Raw genomic sequence first — 22,755 nt, 5'->3', positions numbered from 1 at the left:
CCAGCTACACACTACTCACCACCTTCATCCCCAAACTTTGGGAATAACTGCCTCTGTCAGTCAGGGTCTCTGAAGAAACAGAACCAGTAAGTGGTGAGATAGAGACAGAGATAGAGATAGAGACAGAGACAGAGATAGAAGAGATGGAGATAGAGATAGAGACGGAGACAGAGACAGAGATAGAGATAGAAACAGACATAGAGATAGAGACAGAGCTAGAGCTACAGCTAGAGATGGAGATGGAGAGGGAAAGAGAGGAGAGAGACTGATTTTAAGGAACTGTGGGCACTAGCAAGTTGGAAATCTCAGGGCAGGTTGGAAACTCAGGCAGGAGCTGACGTCACAGTCTTGAAGCTGAATTTCTTCTTCCTGTGGAAATCTGGTTTTGCTCTAAAGACCTTTCAGCTGATTGGATGAGGGCCACCCACATTATCGAGGGTAATCCCCTTCACTGAAAGGGTTCACATGTAGGTGTGAACCACATCTACAAAATACCTTCACAGCAACACCTAGATTAGCATTTCATCAAATCACTGGCTACCCCAGCCTGGCCAAGTGGGCACAGAAGACTAACCACGACTCAGTCACACCAGCTATGTTCCCCCATAGAATGGGTACGCCCCGTAGGTGTGCTGGAGCAGAGCGCATCTGAGGGGCCCTGTCACCACCATTAATGGCAGCTCCTGACAACCTGAGCCCCCAGCCAAGTCATCGGGGTCCAGTTAATTCAAGGACAGGAGATCACACATCGTCTCTGAGGACAACCGACCTTGAATGATGGCACTGAACAACCCCCCAAATCAACTTATGTTTGGTGTGTGCAAAACTAAAAGGCAAATAAATATATGCCTTTTGAAAAGATTTCCATCAAAAACGACAGAACTAAATTAGTTTGTCACTCGCAAGGTTAAGTGTTGCTTCTCTGAAGAATGTACTTTAGCAAGCCCATCTTCCAGCCGCCTGGCTTGGTTAAATGTGTTCGCTGTCCTTTGACATTGGGATGAACGTCACCCACCCGCTCCTTGGCTCACATCTTCCTTTGGCTGGTGTGGATGAGGATTTGGGCACCCAAACGATGCAACTGCCTCAGGTCCTGGAGTTCACCATATTTCCTTCTGGAGCGGCTGCAATGAGTCTGTCCAAATTTATACTTGAGAGAATGCATTTTAACAACCCCTTCAAGCAGCCAAAGTCCTGTACCTTTCAGTTTCACGGAGCTCTTACTTCTGCTGTTCAACTCCTCCATCAACATGACTAAACCCTTTGGTTTGGTTTTTAATAAAGGGATTGATGCTTCAGACATTTGGAAGCCAAGTTGGGTTTATTAGAACTTATCAAAAGTATGCTCCCTGCCTCCAAGTATATAATCAAGTATTCCAGAGGGCGAGCCCCCTTTCCTGTATTTAAAATCCAATTCAATCACCCTTGGTGCAGTTTTTCCCCTCGTTTCAGCTGTCAGCACGTGACTGTGCAGTCCTCCTTTAATTGATTGGAGCAGCTTCCCTGCAGGACTGACACACATCGGCTTGCCTGAGAATTCACGATGGCACTAACTCGCTCTTCCAGAAAAGAGCTCAGAAAAACGCTGCACGGGAAGCAATTCTTGGAAAAGCATCTGGGACCAGTCTGGCCCTTGTAGCCTTCCCCCCGCCACATGTTCACACAGATCCATGCCGGGGGATTCTATTTCACTGTAAGGCCACATGCATTCAAGCCTGTGACTGGGCAGGCTGGCCCTTAAATCATTTCAAGTGCTTTTAGAGGAAACAGGCTCTCACATTGCACAGGAGCAGGGAGACATCTGGGGTGGCCTGAAGCTCGGAATCCTTGACCAAGATGCAAGTCAGATAAGGGCTCAGGGCTCTGTGGCCTCCCTGATGATGGGACAGGGCTGGGAGGGGGCCGCTGGGCCTGAGACTAAGACGGTCCAGCAGCTGTGTTATCATCACTGTTAAATCCAGGGAGGGAGGCAGGCAACATGGCCAAGGTACCTGTGGAGTCCCAGAGTTCGTTTCCTCCCCTAAGACATTCCTGGGAAGCGTCATTTGTCTCTGCTGTTCATTTAAGGAACATTGGCCTTGAGGATGTTTGAGTCGCATTTTTTGGTCTGCACCAAGGTGCACATGATTGCACAGACACTCCCATGAGAATGTGAATCAACACCACCCCATTTTGTTCTGTTGTGTGACAAAAGAAGGCTCAGCTATTGACCATGACCTCCCCCAAACTAGGGACCGAGAATGGAACTAGGAGCAGAGTGAAGGGGGATTTTTTTTCCTGTATATACTTTGAGCTCACTTGAATTTTTAAGAGAATATTAAAAAAAATTTTAAACAAAGTTCTTTCATTGACATATTCTTCCACCCCTTTCCCAATACTCTCCTCACCAAAAAAAACACAAAAAGACAGAATTTGTAATACTACCAAGTTAAAAATTCTAGTTCCTGTAAATGTAAATCAGAGTTGACAGTATCTTGTGTAGGAGATGTGATCCGGAGCCATTTTTACAGTATGTCAGCATGTAGTATTTGTCATTTAAAAAAAAAAAAAAAGCCTGAAAAGAAATGAAGCTAAAATTTGCACAATTTTAGATGCTTGCCAATAAATAATCATTGGAAAAGTAATAATCAAATATTCAAGACTTAGAAAAGCCCCAGTTTTGTCCCAACAAGTGTGTGGTCCAGGCAAAATATACTCTTCTAGTGTTTTGTTAATAATGCACCAGAAGCACCTTTTTTGTGGTTTTGTCTCCACCCTTTCTGCTCGTGCCAGCTGAGCTGTACAATCTCCAAGAGTCTCTGGTGTTTGTTCCCAAACCACTTTCTGTTAGTTGTACTTATTGGTGCAATTTCAGAACTTATTTAAATATTATGTAAACAGATAAAACATGACTACAAAAAGCAACAGTTGTTTATACAAATTCTAAATTGAATGTTTTTTAAAACTCAGTCAAGAGGGGTTGTTTTACAAAGAAAAAGAGCTGTTGAATGCAATGTAGGAAAGGCAACTCTAAAAGCCCTGATAGAAAACCAATAAAAATCTAGAAAAAACATCAGCGCTCACAGTGGTTAAGAACCTGCCTGCCAATGCAGGGACACAGGTTCGAGCCCTGGTCCAGGAAGATCCCACATGCCACGGAGCAACTAAGTCCGTGCGCCACAACTACTGAGCCTGCGCTCTAGAGCCCGCGAGCCACAACTACTGAAGCCCGCATGCCTAGAGCCTGTGCTCTGCAACAAGCGAAGCCACCGCAATAAGAAGCCTGCGCACCGCAACAAAGAGTAGCCCCTGCTCGCTGCAACAAGAGAAAGCCCGCACGCAGCAATGAAGACCCAACACAGCCCAAATAAATAAATTAAAAAAAAAAAAAAGCGAGAAAAAATGTTAGTTGTTTTATATGTATGTATATTGCTTTTATATATGTTGCTTTTATATTAAAAATAAATGTAGTTTTATTTTAATAAATATTGAGCAAGAAACCAATGTATACAATTGGACTCATCTGCTGATTCAGATTTTTTAAAAATATTTATTTTATTTATTTGTTTAGACTGCGCTGGGTCTTAGCTGCAGTACATGGGATCCTTTAGTTGTGGCATGTGGACTTCTTAGTTGTGGCATGCGGACACAGTTGCGGCATGTGGAATCTAGTTCCCCGACCAGGGATCGAACCGGGGCCCCTGCATTGGGAGCGTGGAGTCTTACCCACTGGAGCACCAGGGAAGTCCCTTGATGATTCAGATTTAATTCAATACTTATTCCTTCTCTGTTCAGGTATCCCCAGGAGCCCTTGTCACCTTTAGTCTGAATCATACAAGATGTTCCTCACATCACAGCTATTTCTCGCCCTTGAGCTCTTCATAGATATTTAATTACTGTTAAATTTGGTAATCTTGTTGGCTAAAAAATTATAAACTTGAGTTTTCCCATGAAAGTAAAAAAAGCAGCATTCTTGGTAATAAAGTTTAAGTTTCTGAAATATAAATAGCTGTTGCAAAGTTAATACACTTTGAATTCTATAGGAAAAAGTGAAGCCACCCACTGCAACTCACCCAGATAGTTGTATAAGGTGAAGTGTATAAAGTGAAGTATTAGGATTTGAAGAAAGCGGAGATAAATTAACAGCTGACAATAAAGAAACAAAAAAAATTCAAAAATCTGACAGTAAGGGAAATTCTAGGAAAAAAATTAAAAGCAGAGCAACATGCTCTTTCAGAAGGGCTCATTGCCCTGCAGATTTTACTGTATGATAGTTCGGTGATACCATCGTGACACTAGTATTTTAAGAGAGTACACACAGCAAATAAATGTTCCACCTTTGTTAAGTAAATAGAGAAAGAAATTTGTAGTGGTTAGAGGAGAAAGTACAATATTTTTAAAAGTTCAAAAATACCAAAACAAAAGCAAGAGATCATGAAGGGTCTCCAATGTGCCAGGCACTGCTGGCATCAATAAGTGTACAATCTAAGACAGCAAACTATTAAAAGGCAGTGTTAAACATGCAATAGTAGAAGTGTATAAATGACACAGACAGTACAGACAAAATGATGTGATGAGAGTCACCAGATCTCCAGAATAGGTATCACATGAAGAAAGTTTTGAAGGAACAGAAGGAGTTTGCCAAAAGGCAAGTGGAAGGAAGAAGGCAATAGCATGAGGTGTTTGACCTCCAGGGGGTTATTAGGTCCTCAGGTCAAGCAGGAAGTGCAGTGAACAAAAAGCAGGCAAAAAAGAATTGTTCATGAAAGTCCCTTAAATCTCTTGTCTCACGCAAGCAGTGACAACTTATAAGCGCTGACGGAGGAGGCGGCTTCATACTACATAATGCAGTTGTACAACAGTAGGAAGAAACAATTGTACTATTCAAGTTATTTCTCTCTTTTTTACTCTTCAGCACATAGAGTTGAATCTTCGTGAATTAAAACTTGGACGATGTGACTATTCAAACGTACAGTGGAGGCTCTGGGAGCTAAACCCCACTTTGCAGCTGACCAGATGACCCAGCCATCAATTTCTTCCCTCAGAAAACATGGCTGTGCACCAGCCCTCACCATGAAGTCACCGTTACCACCTCTGTTGGGTACCCTTGGCCCTCTGCAAACACCAGTTCACTTGTTCACTTCCGGGGTGGATTAGTGTGCTAGAGCTGTTGCAACAAAGTACCCCAAATGGCTTAAACAACAGAAATTTATTGTCTCACAGTTCTGGGGGCTGGAAGTTCACAATCAAGGTGTGAAAGGTGCTCTCCTGAAGACTCTAGGAGAGGATGTGTCCTAGATCTCTCCTGGCCTCTGGTACTTTCTTCACTTGTGGCAGCATGACTCCGGTCTTCACGTGGCATCCTCCCTGTGTCCAGATCTGTCTCCAAATTTCCCCTTTTATAAGCACACTAGTCCAAGTGGATTAGGAGCCCACTCTACCCCAGTATAACCTCATCTTAACTAATTGCATCTACAACAAGCCTATCCCCAAAGAAGTTCACCTTCTGCAGTACTGGGGGTTAGAACTTCAACATATGAATTTTAGGGGGAAACAATTCGACCCCTAATACCGGGTTTGCTCCCAAGCTTCTTTCTGCCTCTTTATATATAATAAGTAATTAAATATTATACAAATGTGTAATTAAATATTACCCAAACTAAGGAAATATGAACATAAAAAGAATGAGCATTGAAAACTAAGTCTAATGTTCTATAAAGACTTAGAAAAGGCAAGTACATGTGAGTAAGCTGTAAAAGTCTGGGGAGAAAAAAATCAAACTAAAAATCCAGAGCTCTGAACTCTGTTTTGCTTCACTTCAAAGAAATCAAAACAAAGAACCAAAAATTATACAGGATGCATTATAGGTGCTCTTTATATCAATTATATATCTAATTGATGTTAAACGTCAAACAATTAACTCATAGTAAAAAAATGTAAGCCTTGGACGTACATCAAAAGATTGGTGAACGAATGTTTTAGGTTCCTTGCTTTTAAATTTTATTTTAGGCAACACACTTATAGGAACAGACATGAAGAGATGTCCACAATAAAATGTTAAGTGAACAAGTCAAGTTACAAAATATGCTAAGAATTCCATTTTTTTCTTAAGAGTTCCAATATGTTTGAGAGTATATTTGCAAACAATTTTGAAAGGATTGGACCTGCTATGAATGAATGAATCTAGATAGTGACCATCAGTGCTGCTAACATCACAAAAAAAGAGATAACCATATGTTATCCATCTCCTGATGCAAATGTTCAATACCGTCTATAAAGTGTTATTTCTCCCAAAACAAACCTGCATCTGATCTTTATAGGTCCTAGTTTATATGAAATGCAGAGGACAGAGAAACATGTAAAGAACACCATGAAGATGGAATCAGCAAAATTCAGCCCATGGGAAATACTATAGGAACAGTAACAAGGCTCTTCAACAAATAAATTGCAAGGGGGAAAAAAGACATGGCAAGGCATCCTATAAGTTAAAAACAGACACAAAGAGACAAATTAACCAACTGCAATATATTGGTATCATTTGGATCCTGATTCAAACAAACTGTTTTAAAAACTGCATTTATGAGACAACCGAGAAATCTGAATATTTCCTGAATATTTTATTATATTGAAGAGCTACTGTTAACTTTCTACAGTGTAACAGCATGATGTCTTTATTTTTAAAGAAATACACTGAAATATTTACAGAGGAAATGATAGAAAAACTGAGATTTGCTTCAAAATGAAGGGGGTGAGTAAAAGGAGTGGGTAGAGGTAGAAATAAACAAGATCAGTCATGAGTTGAGTTGTTGCATCTAGACATCCTACAAGCTCCTGTCTCAACTTGCATCACTCAGGCCTCTGCTTGTGCACCTGGAATGCTCTCCTCTGCTTCCTGAACTCTTCCACACCCGCAAAGTTCAGTTCAAATGTTCCTTCCTCCAGGAAGTCTTCTGCAATTGCCCCATCATGACTAATCCCTCCTCTGGACAGCCATGAGCACACTATTCATGCCGGACAGTCAGCATGGGCCAGCCCTCCTGCATCATAGCTGACTGTGGAGGTGGCGGTCTCTGTGCTCAAGGTCAGCCTTTTGAGAGCAGGGGAACCCAGTCGACGCCATCTCTGCCAAACAGCAACAGGTCTAGCTCACTACATACTTACAGGATGGAAATTCAAGAACTTGGAATCAGACAAGTCAGCTCTGAATCTGGTTCCATCATTTTTCAGAAATATGACCTTGGGCACATCACTTAATATCTCTGAGCTATTCTCTGGAAGAACTAAAGAAGTGTGTAGTAGGTGTCATGGGCTGTATGGTTGCCCCCAAAAAGATATGTCCAAGTCCTGACCCTGGGAAACTATGAATGGGACCTTATTGGGAAAAAGGGTCTTTGAAGATATAATTAAGTTAAGGATCTCGAGATAAGATCATACTGGCTATAGGATGGGCTCTAAATCCAATGACAGATGCCTTTATAAAAGAAAGCAGAGGGAGATCTGAGCCAGAGACACAGAAGGCAGATGTGAAGATGGGCAGAGATTGGAACGATGCAGCCACAAGCCAAGGAACACCTGGAGCCACCAGAAGCTGGAGGAAGCAAGGAAGGATTCTCCTCTAGAGCCTTCAGCCTCCCTGAGCGCCAATATCTTGATTTTGGACTACTGGTTCTCAGAACTATGACAGAATAAATTTCTGATGTTTGAAGCCACTCAGTTTGTGATGATTTGTTACAGCATCCCTAAGAAACCAGTACAGTGGGAGTCAAATAAATACTTGCTCTTCTGTCCGTGTGATCATCAAGATGTAAGATTAATTTAAAAGCTTATAATGAATATGGGTTTTATACATTCATATTTTACTCAACAAACACTTATATAGCACTTAGTTTATCAGACAAGGTCCTCATTGCTTTATAAATATTATTTAAATATTATGATGATCCCCTAAGTACTATTATTATTATCTTCATTTTACAGAGGGAAAACTCAGAAACAGAGAGTTTAAGTCACTTGGCCAAGGTCACACAGCTCGTCAACATAGAAGCCAGGAATCAAACCCAAGCAGAGGCTCCAGAGTGCAGGCTCATCACTACCACTCAAGTGTTGGGCTCATTTCCAAATCTAGACCCCAGCCAAGCAGAGGGTACGTGGCAAGCCTGCCTCAGGCCACCCCTCCTGTAATGTCCCTCCTGCTGTATGCTTCTGCCCCAGCACTGCCCCATCCAGACCACACTGGACAGCTGCTTCTCCAAGTGTACATTTTAGAACTTCTCTTCCATCCAGTAGACAGCGATGTCTAATACCACATAGGCTTCATCCAGCAGCTGCTGGGGTGGCCTCTCTTTATTTACATTCATACTTAATCTCTCATTTCCTGCATGTATTTGAAGAGACCAGGAAGCTTTCCTTCTTGTGTCTTTCACGGCACTGGCACACATTTATTTTCCAGAAGGGCACAGCCTACCTCTACTGCTCACTTACAGGAAGGCAGGGAGGGGCATGTTTCAGGACTTTGTGGACAAGCTTATGGGAATACAATCAACAGGACTCATTTTTCAGTTTAGCACTGGAAGCTGTACTATGAAGCAGAAGACACATCAGATGGATTAAAGGAGTGCCTGTTACAGTCTCCAGACACACCCCCTTCCAGGGAGCACAGGGGGAGACAAGCCCAGGCGCGGGCATCACAGGGCTCTGGGTCAAACCTTGGCTTGGTCCCTTAGCCGTCAGTGTGTGTGACCTTGGAACACTCCCTTAACTTCCCTGAGTCTCACTTCCTTTACCAGCAAAATACAAGTGGCAACTATGAGCCTGGACCATCAACCCAGCCTGCCTGAATTCAAACCCTGGCTCTGCCACTGGCTAGTTCCGTGACCCTGGTCAAGTCAGTTAGCTCTCTGGACCTCAGCTTCCTCTTCTGTAAAATGAGTTTAATAGCCCCTAGCTCACAGAGTTGTTGAGTTGTTCAAATCCCTGAAAGCAGGCACATACTAGCTGTTTGCTGTTACAATTGTTCGGATGCAAAGAGATGACAGCCGTAGACTGCCCAGCACAGTGAGTGACACTGGGGAGACAGGATCAATTAATGTTAGTCCTTTCCCTCCATGACCTTATTTATGGCCAGGCCCATTGCCAACATGAGTCACGTGATGTAAAGAAGACAGTGCTGGCTCTGTCTGATTAAGTAAGAACACACAGGTGCTGGATATAATAAAACATCCTAATACTAGGTGGACATTGGCACGGACACACCTATCGGGCTGTCCGTCCAGCCACCCCTCTTCTGGAAACCACCTCCCTGCCTGTGATGCCACGGGGCCAGCAATGCCTCACAGCGCCAGGCTCGCAGCACCCGGCCCAGGCACGAGGTGTGACCGTAGCCACGGTCACCCGAAGGGCCCGTGCTTGGTGACTGGCCCCGGGCAGGACTGGAATTGAGACTTGGGACTAAAAGAGAGAGAATGCCCAGCCACTCACTCTCCAGGACGCTGGCCTGAAACCTATGACGCTGGCAGCCTGGTTCTCCACCGGGAGGATTACAGGATGGGAGAACCCAGAAAGGGGGGTGGGAAGGAGGAGGAATGAAGAGGCCACGGGGCAGAGAGGAGACAAGATGGGAGCCCGGTCGAGTCCCTGCTGCCTTGATCCCCTCCCCAACCCCCGTGAGTGTCAGGAAGTAACCCGGAGTCCTGATGATAAACCCCCTTTTTTTCTAAATTTTTTTTATTGAAGTATTGTTGATTTACAATGTTGTGTTAGTTTCTGGTGTACAGCAAAGTGATTCAGTTATACATATATATACACACACACTCACACACACACACACACACACACACATACACACACGCACACATATATATATAAAAGAACATATACATATATTCTTTTTCATATTCTTTTCTATTATGGTTTATTACAAGATATTGAATGTAGTTCCCTGTGCTATACTGCAGGACCTTGTTGTTGATAAACCCCTTTTCCGATTGCCTTTGCTAATAGGTTTCTGTTACCTGCAACAGAAAGACTCTCAGTTAATATCACATCCTGGTGGCATCTCAAAGTCTGAGGAAACCAAGCTTAACTCTTCCCTCTTCCCCACTTCTACCACTTCTCCAGCTCCACCCCCAGACCCACCAACTCCCGGGAGCAAATCAGATTAGCAGAAAATGCTGTTACAAATAGGTCAACCATCCTAAAATCTAATTTAAAAATATGACAAAACAGAGTGGAAAATGATTTTAGAAAATTTCTATAGAAATAAAAGCAGGGCTTCCCTGGTGGCACAGTGGTTAAGAATCCACCTGCCAATGCAGTGGACGCGGGTTCGAGCCCTGGTCCGGGGAGATCGCACATGCCGCGGAGCAACTAAGCCCGTGCGCCACAACTACTGAGCCTGCGCTCTAGAGCCCGCGAGCCACAGCTACTGAAGCCCGCGCACCTAGAGCCCGTGCTCCACAACAAGGGAAGCCACCGCAGTGAGAAGCCCGTGCACCGCAACGAAGAGTAGCCCCCGCTCGCCGCAACTAGAGAAAGCCCGCGCACAGCAACAAAGACCCAACGCAGCCAAAAATAAAAATAAATAAAATAAATAAATTTATTAAAAAATAAAACAGAAGCAGAGGAGACTTTTTTCCACTTGTTCCATTAAAAAGGCTCGGACCTGGGTCATGATTTATGCCAAATTCATCACAGACACCCAAAACTGGAAAAGGCACTGCTCACCACCCACACCAGATAATCTTCTGCAATGCACGCTTTCATGTGCAAACATTACTATTTTTCACGGTAACTCACGATCATTTTAAAAAGCAGTATGATAAAAAGGAAATCAATTACCCACAAAGTAAGCTGTAGAATATAGGAAAAATAGCCCTGGAGACAGGGGATTCTCAATCTGCCACTGGCTAGTTGTGTGCTTTGAACATGTAATCTTGTCCTGACTTAGTTTTCCAATCTGTAAAGAGGGATGTAATAAATAGAAATAAGACCACCATCTACATCCATCATCTACCTCTCAAAGTTGCTGGGAGATTCAAATGAGCTAACACTTTGCACAGTGTGCCTTACAGCAGATCCTGGGGAGAGGAGGAGAGAACAGAGAAAAAACAAGAGCCCACGAGATGCAGATATTTTTGTGGGAGTAAAGACTACTCAGTAAACTAGCATTGCATCCAAATCCTGGCTTCTAGAGCCAGTTCTTCTGCTGTGGGGCTTGCTGCACCCCAGTGTTCATTGCAGCACTGTTTACAGTAGCCAATACATGGAAGCAACCTAAATGTCCATCAACAGATGAATGGATAAAGAAGATGCGGTACATATATACAATGGAATATTACTCGGCCATAAAAAAGAATGAAACAATGCCACTTGCAGCAACATGGATGGACCTAGAGATTATACTAAGTGATGTAAGCCAGACAGAGAATGACAAATATCATATGATATCACTTATATATGGGCTCTAAAAAAAAAAAACAAAAACAAATGAACTTATTTACAAAACAGAAATAGACCCACAGACATAGAAAACAAACTTATGGTTACCTAAGGGGAAAGGGGAGGTGAGGGATAAATTAGGAGGATGGGATTAACAGATGCACACTACTATGCATAAAATAGATAACCAACAAGGACCTACTGTATAGCATAGGGAACTATACTCAATATTTAGTAATAACCTATAAGGGAAAAGAATATATATATGTATAACTGAATCACTGTGATGTACACCTGAAACCAACAGGACATTGTAAATCAACTATACTTCAATTTTAAAAAAAAGTCACGGGTCTTCCCTGGTGGCGCAGTGGTTGAGAGTCTGCCTGCCAATGCAGGGGACACGGGCTCGAGCCCTGGTCTGGGAGGATCCCACATGCCGCGGAGCAACTGGGCCTGTGAGCCACAGCTGCTGAGCCTGCGCATCTGGAGCCTGTGCTCCGCAACAAGAGAGGCCGCGATAGTGAAGAGGCCCGCGCACCGCGATGAAGAGGCGCCCCCGCTTGCCGCAACTAGAGAAAGCCCTCACACAGAAACGAAGACCCAATGCAGCTAAAAATAAATAAATAATAAAAGTAATAAAAATAAAGGAATTCCTTTAAAAAAAAAAAGTCACGTGCCAAGGGGAAAAAAAACCCACGAAAAACCATGATTGTCTCATAATATCCTTTATGTTGCAAAGCACCTAATGAGCACTTTGAGGCTATTATGAAACCTAGTAACTGGGTGAAAGAATATGAATAATGGGATGGTGGAAGAAAGCCAACACACCAAGACAGCACCTGCTAAATTCAGTATTATATTCGCTAAGCAACCTGACAATTTTTTCTGAAAGGGGTAGTGCTGGTCTGTTTCTGGGAATTTCTTTCTCCGAAGTAATAAGTATTGACGAAGGTCAAGGGACAAGCAAGGCTAACACCCTCAGATTACATTAGGATTTAAATTCTAGACTAATCATGATGTTGGTGGTGAAAACCCTAGAATGCATTGGAAGCAGGATGTCTTTTAACCTGATCATTTGAATGAAGACCTTTAAAGATACTGTTTTCCCTTGTGAAACAAGTGTGAGGAAGCCTTCACATGAAATCTAGAGGGAGAAAAATAAAACGACATATGGAAAGAGATTACAGGATTAATTACATGATCTGCCTTAGAATGACACAGGAGACTTCACAATCTTTTTAAAGAAGTCACTGTAAATTCGTATTAAACAACTGAATTCTATGCTTTTTACATAAAAAAACAAAGAAGCCAAGACTAAAAACACTAGTAGGTGTTTATTTATTCAATTATATTTACATCAAGTCCAAAAGTAAACAAAAAGATATTTATTGAGAAGAGTGAATTTGTATTCAACATGAATAAATAAACTCAATTTGTTTTCTACTTCTGTCCTTTGGATTTCCAAATTTAGTCTTTTAAGCAGCGACATAAACAGTAAGCAGTACTTGTTCAGGACTCTCTTCTGTGACAGTAGGGCTCAGGGTGATTTACTTCATTGAATCGAAATTTAAACTAACAAAAAATTGAAAACTACACTTCAAACTGTTTCAATTGCTTAATCTGAGACAAATAAATGTAAAAACTTCTATGTAAATGTATATTAAGAAAATCTGTAAACTGCTCATAATATAAACAGGTGCTGAAGTTCACTAAATACATTTTCTCTCTGTCTCTCTGTCTCTGTCTCTGTCTCTCTCTCTCTCACACACACACACACACACACACACAAATAATCTGCTTATGAACAATGGCTGGCCAGCTAAGGAAGATGATAAAGATTACTACAAATTTTATAATATTTAGTAGTCACTGATAATATTCAAATCTTTGTAGTTTAAAGAACAAACTTAAGCTAGACCTAACATTAAATCAATAAAAATTTAGACTGCCAAACCCTAATAGCAAACAATTCCCGCAGACCATTTAAATTTTCATAATCCCATTCCTGAAAACATATACCCGGAAGACTTCCGAGTACAGAGGAGCCGCAGTGGTAAGGCCAGATAGTACGCACACAAAACAACAGCACGATGCCATGAAAGTTCCCTCCTGGCTTCACACTCAAACTCTTAGACCTAAAGCAAACAAGTTACCCAGGTAACAGGTATGGTCCGCCCTGGCCTTGCCCTAAGCAGTGTCAAAACTGCATTTTGCGGTGGGTGGCAGAGAGTTAAATTTGTAACTTTAAATGGCCATGAGAGGTCATTATTAACTTCTCGTTTGATGACAGAGAATTTGCATTTTTACCCTAACTTTTACCTTTGGTATGAACTTGAGAATAATTCAATACTCTAACCAAAAAACAAAACAAAGCAAAACAAAAAAGAGGGGAAGAAGGATAAAGAATTGGAAAAACAACATAGCAACACAGTTTGATTTCATTTTATCAACACATTCCTGACAACCTATTTATTTTTCTTAACTTCTGGCTAAATACTTTCTGCTCCTGTGCAATTCAATCACTTTGAATCTCATACTTTAATATACGGAATATATTCTGCACTGATCGTGTTGTCATTAACAAACAATATCGTGTGTGTGCCCGTGAGTATGTTTGGAGATATATTGTATCTTGTCCCGCCACTGGCGCTTACCTTCAGGGAAAGCATTCGGCTGCACCATGTGTAGAAAGATGTGCACAATTTGAAAGAAGATGCCAGTGGGTCCAGCTTCATAAGAATCTTTGGTCTCATAGTTCGTTGGAGGGAATTCAAATTTCAAACCATCAGGAATGTATGTGGATGATGGCGGCGGCCCCTCTGACATGGTGTCCCCATGAAGCCCCAGCAGCAGCAGGAAGCCAAGGAGAAGGGCCATGGCTAGCAAGATGCCCCAAACATGAGGTAGAACTGGGGGCCTCCCTCTTCAGAGGTTCTGGAAGCCTTGGGGAAGACAGGAGTGTGTTTCTGTGCGGAAGAGGCGTGGCGAGGACTGAGTCTGCGGAATCCTTGGTTTTCTCGCTGGGTTGGCATGCGGTGAAGGGTGGCAGAGAACCTTCTCGGCTGGGGGGGTACGGTCAGTCGATCAAAGCACCATCCCTGGCAGGGAGAGAAGGGGCGGGGTCACTAATGCCTGCAGCCTGCCTGCACCGGCAGCTCCCCTGGAGGAGAGGCTGCAAGGCTTTAGAGCAAGCCCTCAGCCTAATCCGCTGCGGAGGAAGCAAACACAGAGCCTGCTTCAGAGCACAGGGGCAGGAAAGCTGGAAGGTTCCATGCTAGGGGCCAGACCCAGAAACACCAGTTAGTGTAACGAGTGTGTGGTCTTGGAAACTGATATTCATTAAGCACTTACCACATTCCAGACACGTTCTACATGCTTTACGGGTAGGACCTCGGTTAAGGCATTATCCCATTTTACAGATGAGGAAACTGACTCAGAAATTCAGCAACTTGCCTGAGGCCATGGTTGATTCATGGTGGGGTAGAATTCAAACCCAGCAGTTTGCTTTCAAAGCCCAAGTTTGGACTCTCCCAACTCCAAGACACTCTCCCTACAGAGCCCTCCCTCGCAGTCAGAGAAGCAGAGGCTCCCAGCAATAGATGAGATGCTTATTTTTCCTCCAATTTTGGGTTGTTCTCCCCATCTCTGGAGATATGTCTTACTCCACCTTTTATTTTATTAATGTGCTCACTGATCTCATTTCAACCCACCTTCACTCACCCCCAGCCCAAACAAGACAAGTATGGCCTCAAGGGCAGGGAACAAGCTCTTTAAGGCCAGTGACACTGGTTTCTGTCTAATATGCTCATCAGGTAGCCCTGATGGAAATCCCTGTCCCAGGTCACCACCTGGATGACTCGGGGTCCAGGCGATGAGAGGCAGAGCAGAGGAAGACTCCCGCCCTCCCCTGGGGAAAGGGAGAAAGATCAGGAACCTAAAATCGGCTACCAGCCCACTGTCTAGTGAGGGCAGCGTGGACCCGTCCTCCTCGAGTTTCTCTCCCCAGAACTGAACATAAGGCAGGCATACAGCTGGCTATCAGTAAGAGCTGCTGAATATAAAACCAAATAAGCCAAAACAGCTGCTTTGCTTGTACCACTGCAACAGGCTAGATGAATCAAAAACAACTGGGATGGGGGCTTCCCTGGTGGCACAGTGGTTGAGAATCTGCCTGCCAGTACAGGGGACACGGGTTCGAGCCCTGGTCTGGGAAGATCCCACATGCCGCGGAGCAACTAGGCCCGTGAGCCACAACTACTGAGCTTGCGCGTCTGGAGCCTGTGCTCCGCAACAAGAGAGGCCGCCATAGTGAGAGGCCCGCGCACCGCGATGAAGAGTGGCCCCTGCTCGCCGCAACTAGAGAAAGCCCTCGCACAGAAACGAAGACCCAACACAGCCAAAAATTAATTAATTAATTAATTAATAAAGTTCCTCTTTAAAAAAAAAAACTGGGATACTCTGCTTGCCCATTCTTTTCTGGGGTCAGGAACACCCTGATTTCCTTTTCTACATCAGATACACACTCAGGAACTTTCAAAATAAAGACAAGGTGCTCCTGAAACACACACTGCAAGATGGAGGAGAGGGACTACCAAGAAAGTGACACACTGCACAAAAGGCTAGAGGACCCGCTACCTATATTCCACCAAGTCGAAGAAAGCTCCACACAAGAGGTAGTATTTAATGAGCTATTTGAATGAAGACATTCATTCACATCGGGTCCCCTTAGATACTGCCTCATCTTCTAAGCCTCCTAACCACTCCTATTACTTCTGCACAGGCCTGCCAATGGAATGACCCTTGACTCTCCCGTTATCAAATCATGGGCTGCTCAGATCCCCAGTGATACCGAGTGCCAACCTCATGGAACCCCTAGCTTCCAGGTCCATCTCACCCACAGACACAGACACACCAGGACCCTGGGGACTGTTTCCAAAGGGCAATCCCTGCCAGGCATGGCTGCTGCCAACAACCTGTCCTCAGGCTCTGAAGTGCTCTAGCCTTTCACTGGTTCTACCAGGAACCAGCACCCTGCTCAGACTTCAAATCATATCCAGAGAGAACAAATAAGAAGGAGGAAACAAAGCAAGTCGGCTTTTGCAAGGCCCCTCTCTGGAAGCCTGCAGGGCTGCACAGGGCAGGAGGAAGAAGCGAAAGGAGAGGGGGCGTGTGGTTATTCAGGTAGGACAGGGCCGTGCTGCTTCAGGCAGGCAGGTGGGCATGCACACACACGTCACACACACCGTGCATGCACTCACAATGACACACAACTCACAGAGACGAAGCACACACCAGGAACGTACACTCCACACACAGACACACACAGGCACACACCACATTCCCATCTTATCTTGTTATCTGCTAAAGGACAGGCAGGAGCACAGCAGCTGGACGGATTAGAGGCTCAGCTGCTAAGAAAGGCTGACTTCCTGGTAATGCCACCAAGCCTCAGCTGGGGACAGAGGGAAACACAGCGGGAGGGAAATGGCAGAAGGCCCCCGGGAGAGCTATGAATAAACAGACTTCCAGACATCCTCGGTGAAGAAGCAGGGGAAAAGAAATCCCAACGGAAATGCAAAGATGGGGTGTTCCACTGAGTCAGGGCGGCACCTGAGCAGCACGTGCGTCTTGCTCCAGAGGGTAGGTCCCTCTTAAAGTTTAGACCACTTTTAGGAACATCTCACTACTTATGACACACTAGACAATGGATAAAAGTCAAGGCAAAAAGGAAGAGGGTTTCATCTCAGTTTGAATCGTTGTTCCAAAAAAGAAGGTCTGGGTACTCTCCTGGGAAAGCACACTAGGTAGCGAGAGCCACTAAGAGCAGCTCAGGGAACTGCCAGCAGAAAACCCAAGACGGCTCCCGACCCAACAGCCGCATCAGCGTAAAACGGAGTCTGTGTTTAAAATGAAATTATAGGACCTCATTTCTGGAGATGTGGCCCATTAATCTGCATTTTTAACATGCTCCCCTGGTGACAGATTCTTAGACAACTAAGGTTTGAGAGCCAGCACTGTTCCTGAGTTCCCTCCTGGCTAATCCATGCCGCTTTCCAAAGACACCTCCATCTTCCCAAACACAACTGCAGAACAACAGACGTGAGGCAAAAGCACCCCAAACGCCCTTCTTATATCACATTGAACTGATCTAGCCCAACATCTTGGTGGGGTCCCTGACTTCCTCATCTTCTCCATACCCTTGGAGTCTGGCGCACAGTAGGCACTCAATAAGGATGGCTGACATCAAAATGGTGGCAGGTAGAGAGAAGACTGACACAAAATGGTCATGTTGACCTATTTCAAAATTGGTCAAGCACCTGTGTATGAGCAGTCTACAGCCCGCGGGAGGGAGGTGTTGGATTGCTTGTAGCTGTTTCCTCCAACACAGGGAGCAGACTGTCTCCTCACTGGAGTCATCCATGACGGAACAACTGGTCTACCACTCTGGGGGGCCATACTTTCAGCTGCAATCCTTGACTTAGCAGGCTTTGGAAATCGCTCCCTTGGGGCCTCTCTCCTCAAACAGGCACTAGACTAATCAATAAGGTAGGTTCACCATTTTCTGGTTTATGGGATGAAGATTCCTGGGTCCCCAGGAAAGGGACCCAAGAACACGAATTTTAAGCAAATACCTCACATGATTCTGAGCCTGGGGTCCAGAGATCGGCACTTCCATGAACACTGGTTTAAAAGCAAATACGATGACCATCCAGCTTCACTTCTTCTCTACTTTTTCTTTTTGATGGAATTTTTTGAAGGAATTTCTTTTAAAAGGATCTGTGTAGGTGTTATCTAGGGTTTTTGGGGGGTGGGAGGGTGGATGGGAGATGTCCAACTTCTGAGCCCACCTTTGTGAGTCTGGGGGGTGGCAGCCCTGCCTCTCATTGTGAGGCCAGCTGAGGTGCCCAAACTGAGCCCAGGCTCAGCCAATCAGACGCTTACTCCTGGGCTTGTGCATGAGACGCACTGAGGCAGAGGCAGTTTTCCACTTCATCCTAGCAATGATGGCAACATGCCAGCAGCCACAGCCAGAGTCTAATGGTGGCAGCCATGGCCACACACCCATCCGGGGTCCTGTTGCATGTCCTGAGTCCCACTCCTCCGGGCTCCTGAGCCTGGCTAGCCAGGCTTTCTGTCACTTCGCTAAGCCACCCAGTAACCAGTCCCTTTTTGACTAAAATTACCCAGAATTGGCTTCTGTCATTTTTAACAATGCATCCTGACCTTGATCAAATCTCAGAGCGAACTCTTGACCCCTGCAAAACTGATTTCCTTCATATTTTAAACAGTCCCGACGAAACAATATTTGGTTTAAAGTTTTATTATTTTCAACCTATCCTTTGATGCACTTTGCTTCACCTTACTAGATACACAGAAATAGTCCAGCGTGGAACTCATAAGGAAGTTCATTAAAAAATTATGGGATACATTAAGAAAACAAAACTAAACTAAGGGGCGCTGCTGCAGGGACCAGAGCCCTGGCTTTCGAGACTGGGAAGTCTCTAGTCCCACTGATGAGCTCTGTGACAGCAGTTGCTTACAATCTCCACGCTTTCCTTTTTGCTAGTCTGTAAAATGGTGTTTTAAATAGCGTGGGAGGGTTGGAAATGGAATAGGTACAACGCCTGGCACACACACAACTGGCCGTCGATTGAGGGTCTGGACTGCCCCTGCGAACAGCAATAATCTCAACTCCACCATGGCCGCGAGGCTCACCCTGACAGGCAGAACAGCTTCCAGAACATTGAAGTAGGAAACTCACAAATGAGTGAGAAAAGCCTAAGTAGTTAACTTCACACACACTGAATAATAGGAAGTTGGTGATATTCAAGTCTTGCGAAAACGGCAATTTCATACGGTCCAAGCAGCCAAAGAACAGCAGCTGTTTGGGTCTCCGGTGGGTCTCTGTTGGGATGGGGGGAGGGGACGTTCAAGGACCTCAATCACACCTGCTTGTGTTAACAAAGATCAGCCGCCTCTCTCAGAAACCCGGGAAAACCTTCCTCCAGCCCGGGCAGGAGCAAGGTCAGCAGCCGCCGCGGGCTACAGGCGCAACCTGTTGCTACAGAAAGCTGGTGGCGCCGCTTCCCCAGCCTTCCCCTCCAACCCACCTGCAGGCCGGGGCCCCTCCTGCCCTCGCTCCCTCCGCGCCAGGAACCTCTCCCCGGCTGCGGGACAAAGGATGGCCGGCAAGGCGGGCGCGGGAAGCCAGGAGACTCGAGGAATCCGCCGTCGCCTGGGGGAGGGGGTTGCCGGAGTAACTTGGCTGCCCCGAGAGAGACGGCGCCGGTTCCCCGCCGAGGCGCGGGTTGGCGTGGACTGGGGTCGCCGTCCTAAGCCGTGTGCCCCAGGCCCCCCTGATCGCATCCCCCGCCGCTCTCGGAGAGGGCTTTCGAGGAAACTGACCTGGGGCCCCCGACTCTCCCGCACCGCGAAGCTCCTCCTCTGTCCACGCTTCCCTTTGTTGTCCTGGCCGGCGCCTAACCCAGCGGGGTGCGCCTCCATCATCCCGTTCTCCATCAGGCAATCGCCAAAGGTCCCCGCGCTGTGCACCCAAAGCGGACCGGGGGGAATGCATCAAGCCAGGGGTGCGTGCGCTCCCAGATGGGCAAGGCGATAAGGCCTCCCATGGCACCCCCAGAGCCCCCCTCCTGTGATGGTCGATTGCACCGCATACTTCTTTTAGCAAACCAGAGGAAGGTGACCCCTTTCCATACCCAGCTGGGGAGGGTCAGTGTCCCGCACCCCTCGTTCCACTCCCCAGGACTCCCCTCACCGCCGAACAGTTCCCAAGCCCCGGACCAACCTCGCCTCGTCCGCCGCCCTCTCAGAGAACGAGCCGGTGGCCTCGGGGTCTGGGTCCCACTCGCGCTCCCACCGCCTGCTCGCGCCCCGGAACGTGGCCACAGCCGCCAGCTCCCCTCCAGTGGGCGGAAAGAAGACCCACCACGCAGTCCGCACAGCCCGCAAAGTTTGCGTGCGTCTGCGCCCTGCCCGGAACTCTCGCAGGGTCCACTTCGCCGGCCCTGCAGCCCCTCTGGTTCCCCCGACGCTCCCGGGCTCGCACCACCTGCCGCGGCGCCGGGGAGGGGGTGCCGAGGGTTGGGAGGAGAAGGGAACAGAGCAAGCCCCTCCATTCCCCATTCCCCGCCCCCAGCTTTCTGGAAAGGGGTGCACTCAGCCCCCGGGTCTGGGCCGCAGACACCTTCCGAGCTCCGGCGTGAGGACGCAGCTACTCACCGTGCGCCCGGTCCAGCTACCGGTCAGCCCTCGCCGCCGCTGCCGCCCCCCTCTTTCCTCCCAGCCCTGCTCGCCCGGCCCCGGCTCATGAATGATTTATGAGTCGGCTTCGGGGACCACCGGGATGGCTTCCGGAGAGGCCGCCCCGCTGCCCCGCGCGCCGGCCAGACCCCGGGACGGGGCGGGTCCGGAAAGGCGCCTGCCTTGGAGGCGCGCCGGCGAGGCCCAGGGTGCCCTTGGGGACCTGTTGCGGCCTCCCCAGCTCCCGGGCGGGACTTGCGGATGAGGCTGCCGCAATGCACTGCTTCCTGAAATGTACTCACCCGCGGCGGGAGAGCTGAGCGCGCAGCCAGGTGGCCGGTGGGGACTGACTCGGTAATTTAGAGATAGCTAATCCTGGAGTTCGGCTCGCGCGCTCCCGGTTGGACCAGCTGAGCAGCTTCGCCACGATACCCCGGGGCACCCGCTGGGACCTAGCTGCATCCATTTCCTGAGGCTAGAGTCCCGCTCCACAGAGCACGTCCCTCCCACAGGACCCACGCCTCCTTGAGGCAGGCTGAGAGGTTTACTTGGAACGCCGCTCCTCTTCTAAAAACTTCGCATCTCTCTGGTTCCACCTCAGACCTGCCTCGGTTGACTCCCTCTGCCGCTTTGGACGATTCTATTGCATTTCCAAAACTTAAAAAAAAAAAAAAAATTACTCAAATAAAACAAACCCCCAATCATTTGGTTCCTTAGCGTGTACCAAGCGTAATGCTAGTGGCTGGAGCTATAAAACCGGCAAAAAGCAGCCCTTGCTCCCATGTACGCACACAGGCATCCGCTATAGCTCCAAGCACACGGAGCTTTCATTACTCATTTCATACCGGTCTCTTGGCTGTGCGTTGCCTGCCATCCCCTCAAGCTGAGGGATGGGGCCCTTCTGCCAGAAGCAACCACTTCCTCTTCTAACTGTGCTCACCTCACTCCTCACTCACTACTTCCTATCTTGAGTGGAGAGTACTCTCTGGTAGGAAAAATAAGACTAATGGAAGAAAAGCACCTTCCGGACGGTGTCTAGCACACAGCAGGTGTTTAATGTTTGTGATATGGATGGATTGATGGATGCATGGAAGGATGGACAGACTGACAATTGAATGATGGCCAGGAAGGTTAACTCAACAGCTCTTTCACTTACCCCAGAATCTAGCATAAAACAGGTGCTCGAAAGAGCATTATTTTTGTTTGATTTAAAGTTTAAACTGATCTTGAATGTGCATCTTTCCTGGATAAATGCTAGTTCAGGAAACTTCTGAAAACTGCACTATAGGCATGCAAAGTTAGGTGGTGCCCTGAGACATCTAATCAGGCCTGCTGTTTCTCCCTCTGAAACTGGTCAGGGCCTCTGCTTGAACACCTCCAGAGGCCCCAGCACTTCTGCTCAAGGGCAGCCCTCTCTGGGTGGGGCCCAAAGGTGAGTTCTTCCCTCCTGAGGGCAGCCAGCTCTGCCCTGCCTCAAATTTAGGCCCTGTCCCTTTTCATCACTGTGACTTTGGCTGCTTAATCTCACTGAGCCTGTTTCCTTGTCTGCAAAGTAAAAATAATTATGCCTCACGAAGCTCATTTTTACTCCTAATAATAATGATGATGATGATGATGATGATAATAATAATAACAATAATAGTGGTGATAGCTGAAACTTAATGAATGCTTACTACAGATGAGGCAGTATGCCAAGTGCTTTATGTGCATTATTTCATGTAATCTTAGCAACAACAGCAGCATAGTATTATCTCCATCTTAAAGATAACGCTAAAAGAGTTTCAGTAATTTGCCCAAGGTCACAGAGCTAGTAAGTGACGCACTGAATCTGAACCCAGATGTGGCCTCCAGAGCCCATGATTATCCTAACATACCAGTGCCCCAAAGATAACATAAAACCCTCTGGGGCCTGTATTCTCCCGACAGATAATGTAGTGTGGATTGAAATGGTTGGCCATCAGTCTTCCTGCAGGCACTGAATGCTTCAGCTGTTTTTATCCATTTCATACCCCCAACACCTACTCTACCTGGGCCATCATAGGTGTTTAATAAATGAATGAATAAATAGTAAACATA

General features: G+C 46.3%; 1 protein-coding gene across 8 annotated transcripts in view; it reads right to left on the bottom strand.

Moving 5' to 3' along the window:
* The window catches only part of PROM1 (prominin 1), a 114,185-nt gene that overhangs the window by 75,852 nt on the left and 15,578 nt on the right, over positions 1-22,755 (bottom strand). For 3 of the 8 annotated variants that reach the window (XM_036853841.1, XM_036853838.1, XM_036853839.1), the window contains exon 2: positions 14,073-14,516. In XM_036853841.1, the coding sequence (XP_036709736.1) occupies positions 14,073-14,295 (223 nt within the window). In that variant the 5' untranslated portion in view covers positions 14,296-14,516. Of the gene's footprint in view, positions 1-14,072; positions 14,517-19,529; positions 19,552-20,365; positions 20,458-20,658; positions 20,913-20,981; positions 21,126-22,755 lie in introns of those variants that run through there. The other 5 variants (XM_036853836.1, XM_036853843.1, XM_036853837.1 and 2 more) reach the window with 4 other exon arrangements.

The sequence above is a fragment of the Balaenoptera musculus genome, chromosome 5 (assembly GCF_009873245.2).
Source record: "Balaenoptera musculus isolate JJ_BM4_2016_0621 chromosome 5, mBalMus1.pri.v3, whole genome shotgun sequence".
NCBI lineage: Eukaryota > Metazoa > Chordata > Mammalia > Artiodactyla > Balaenopteridae > Balaenoptera > Balaenoptera musculus.
This window is presented reverse-complemented; position numbering and strand designations above follow the sequence as displayed.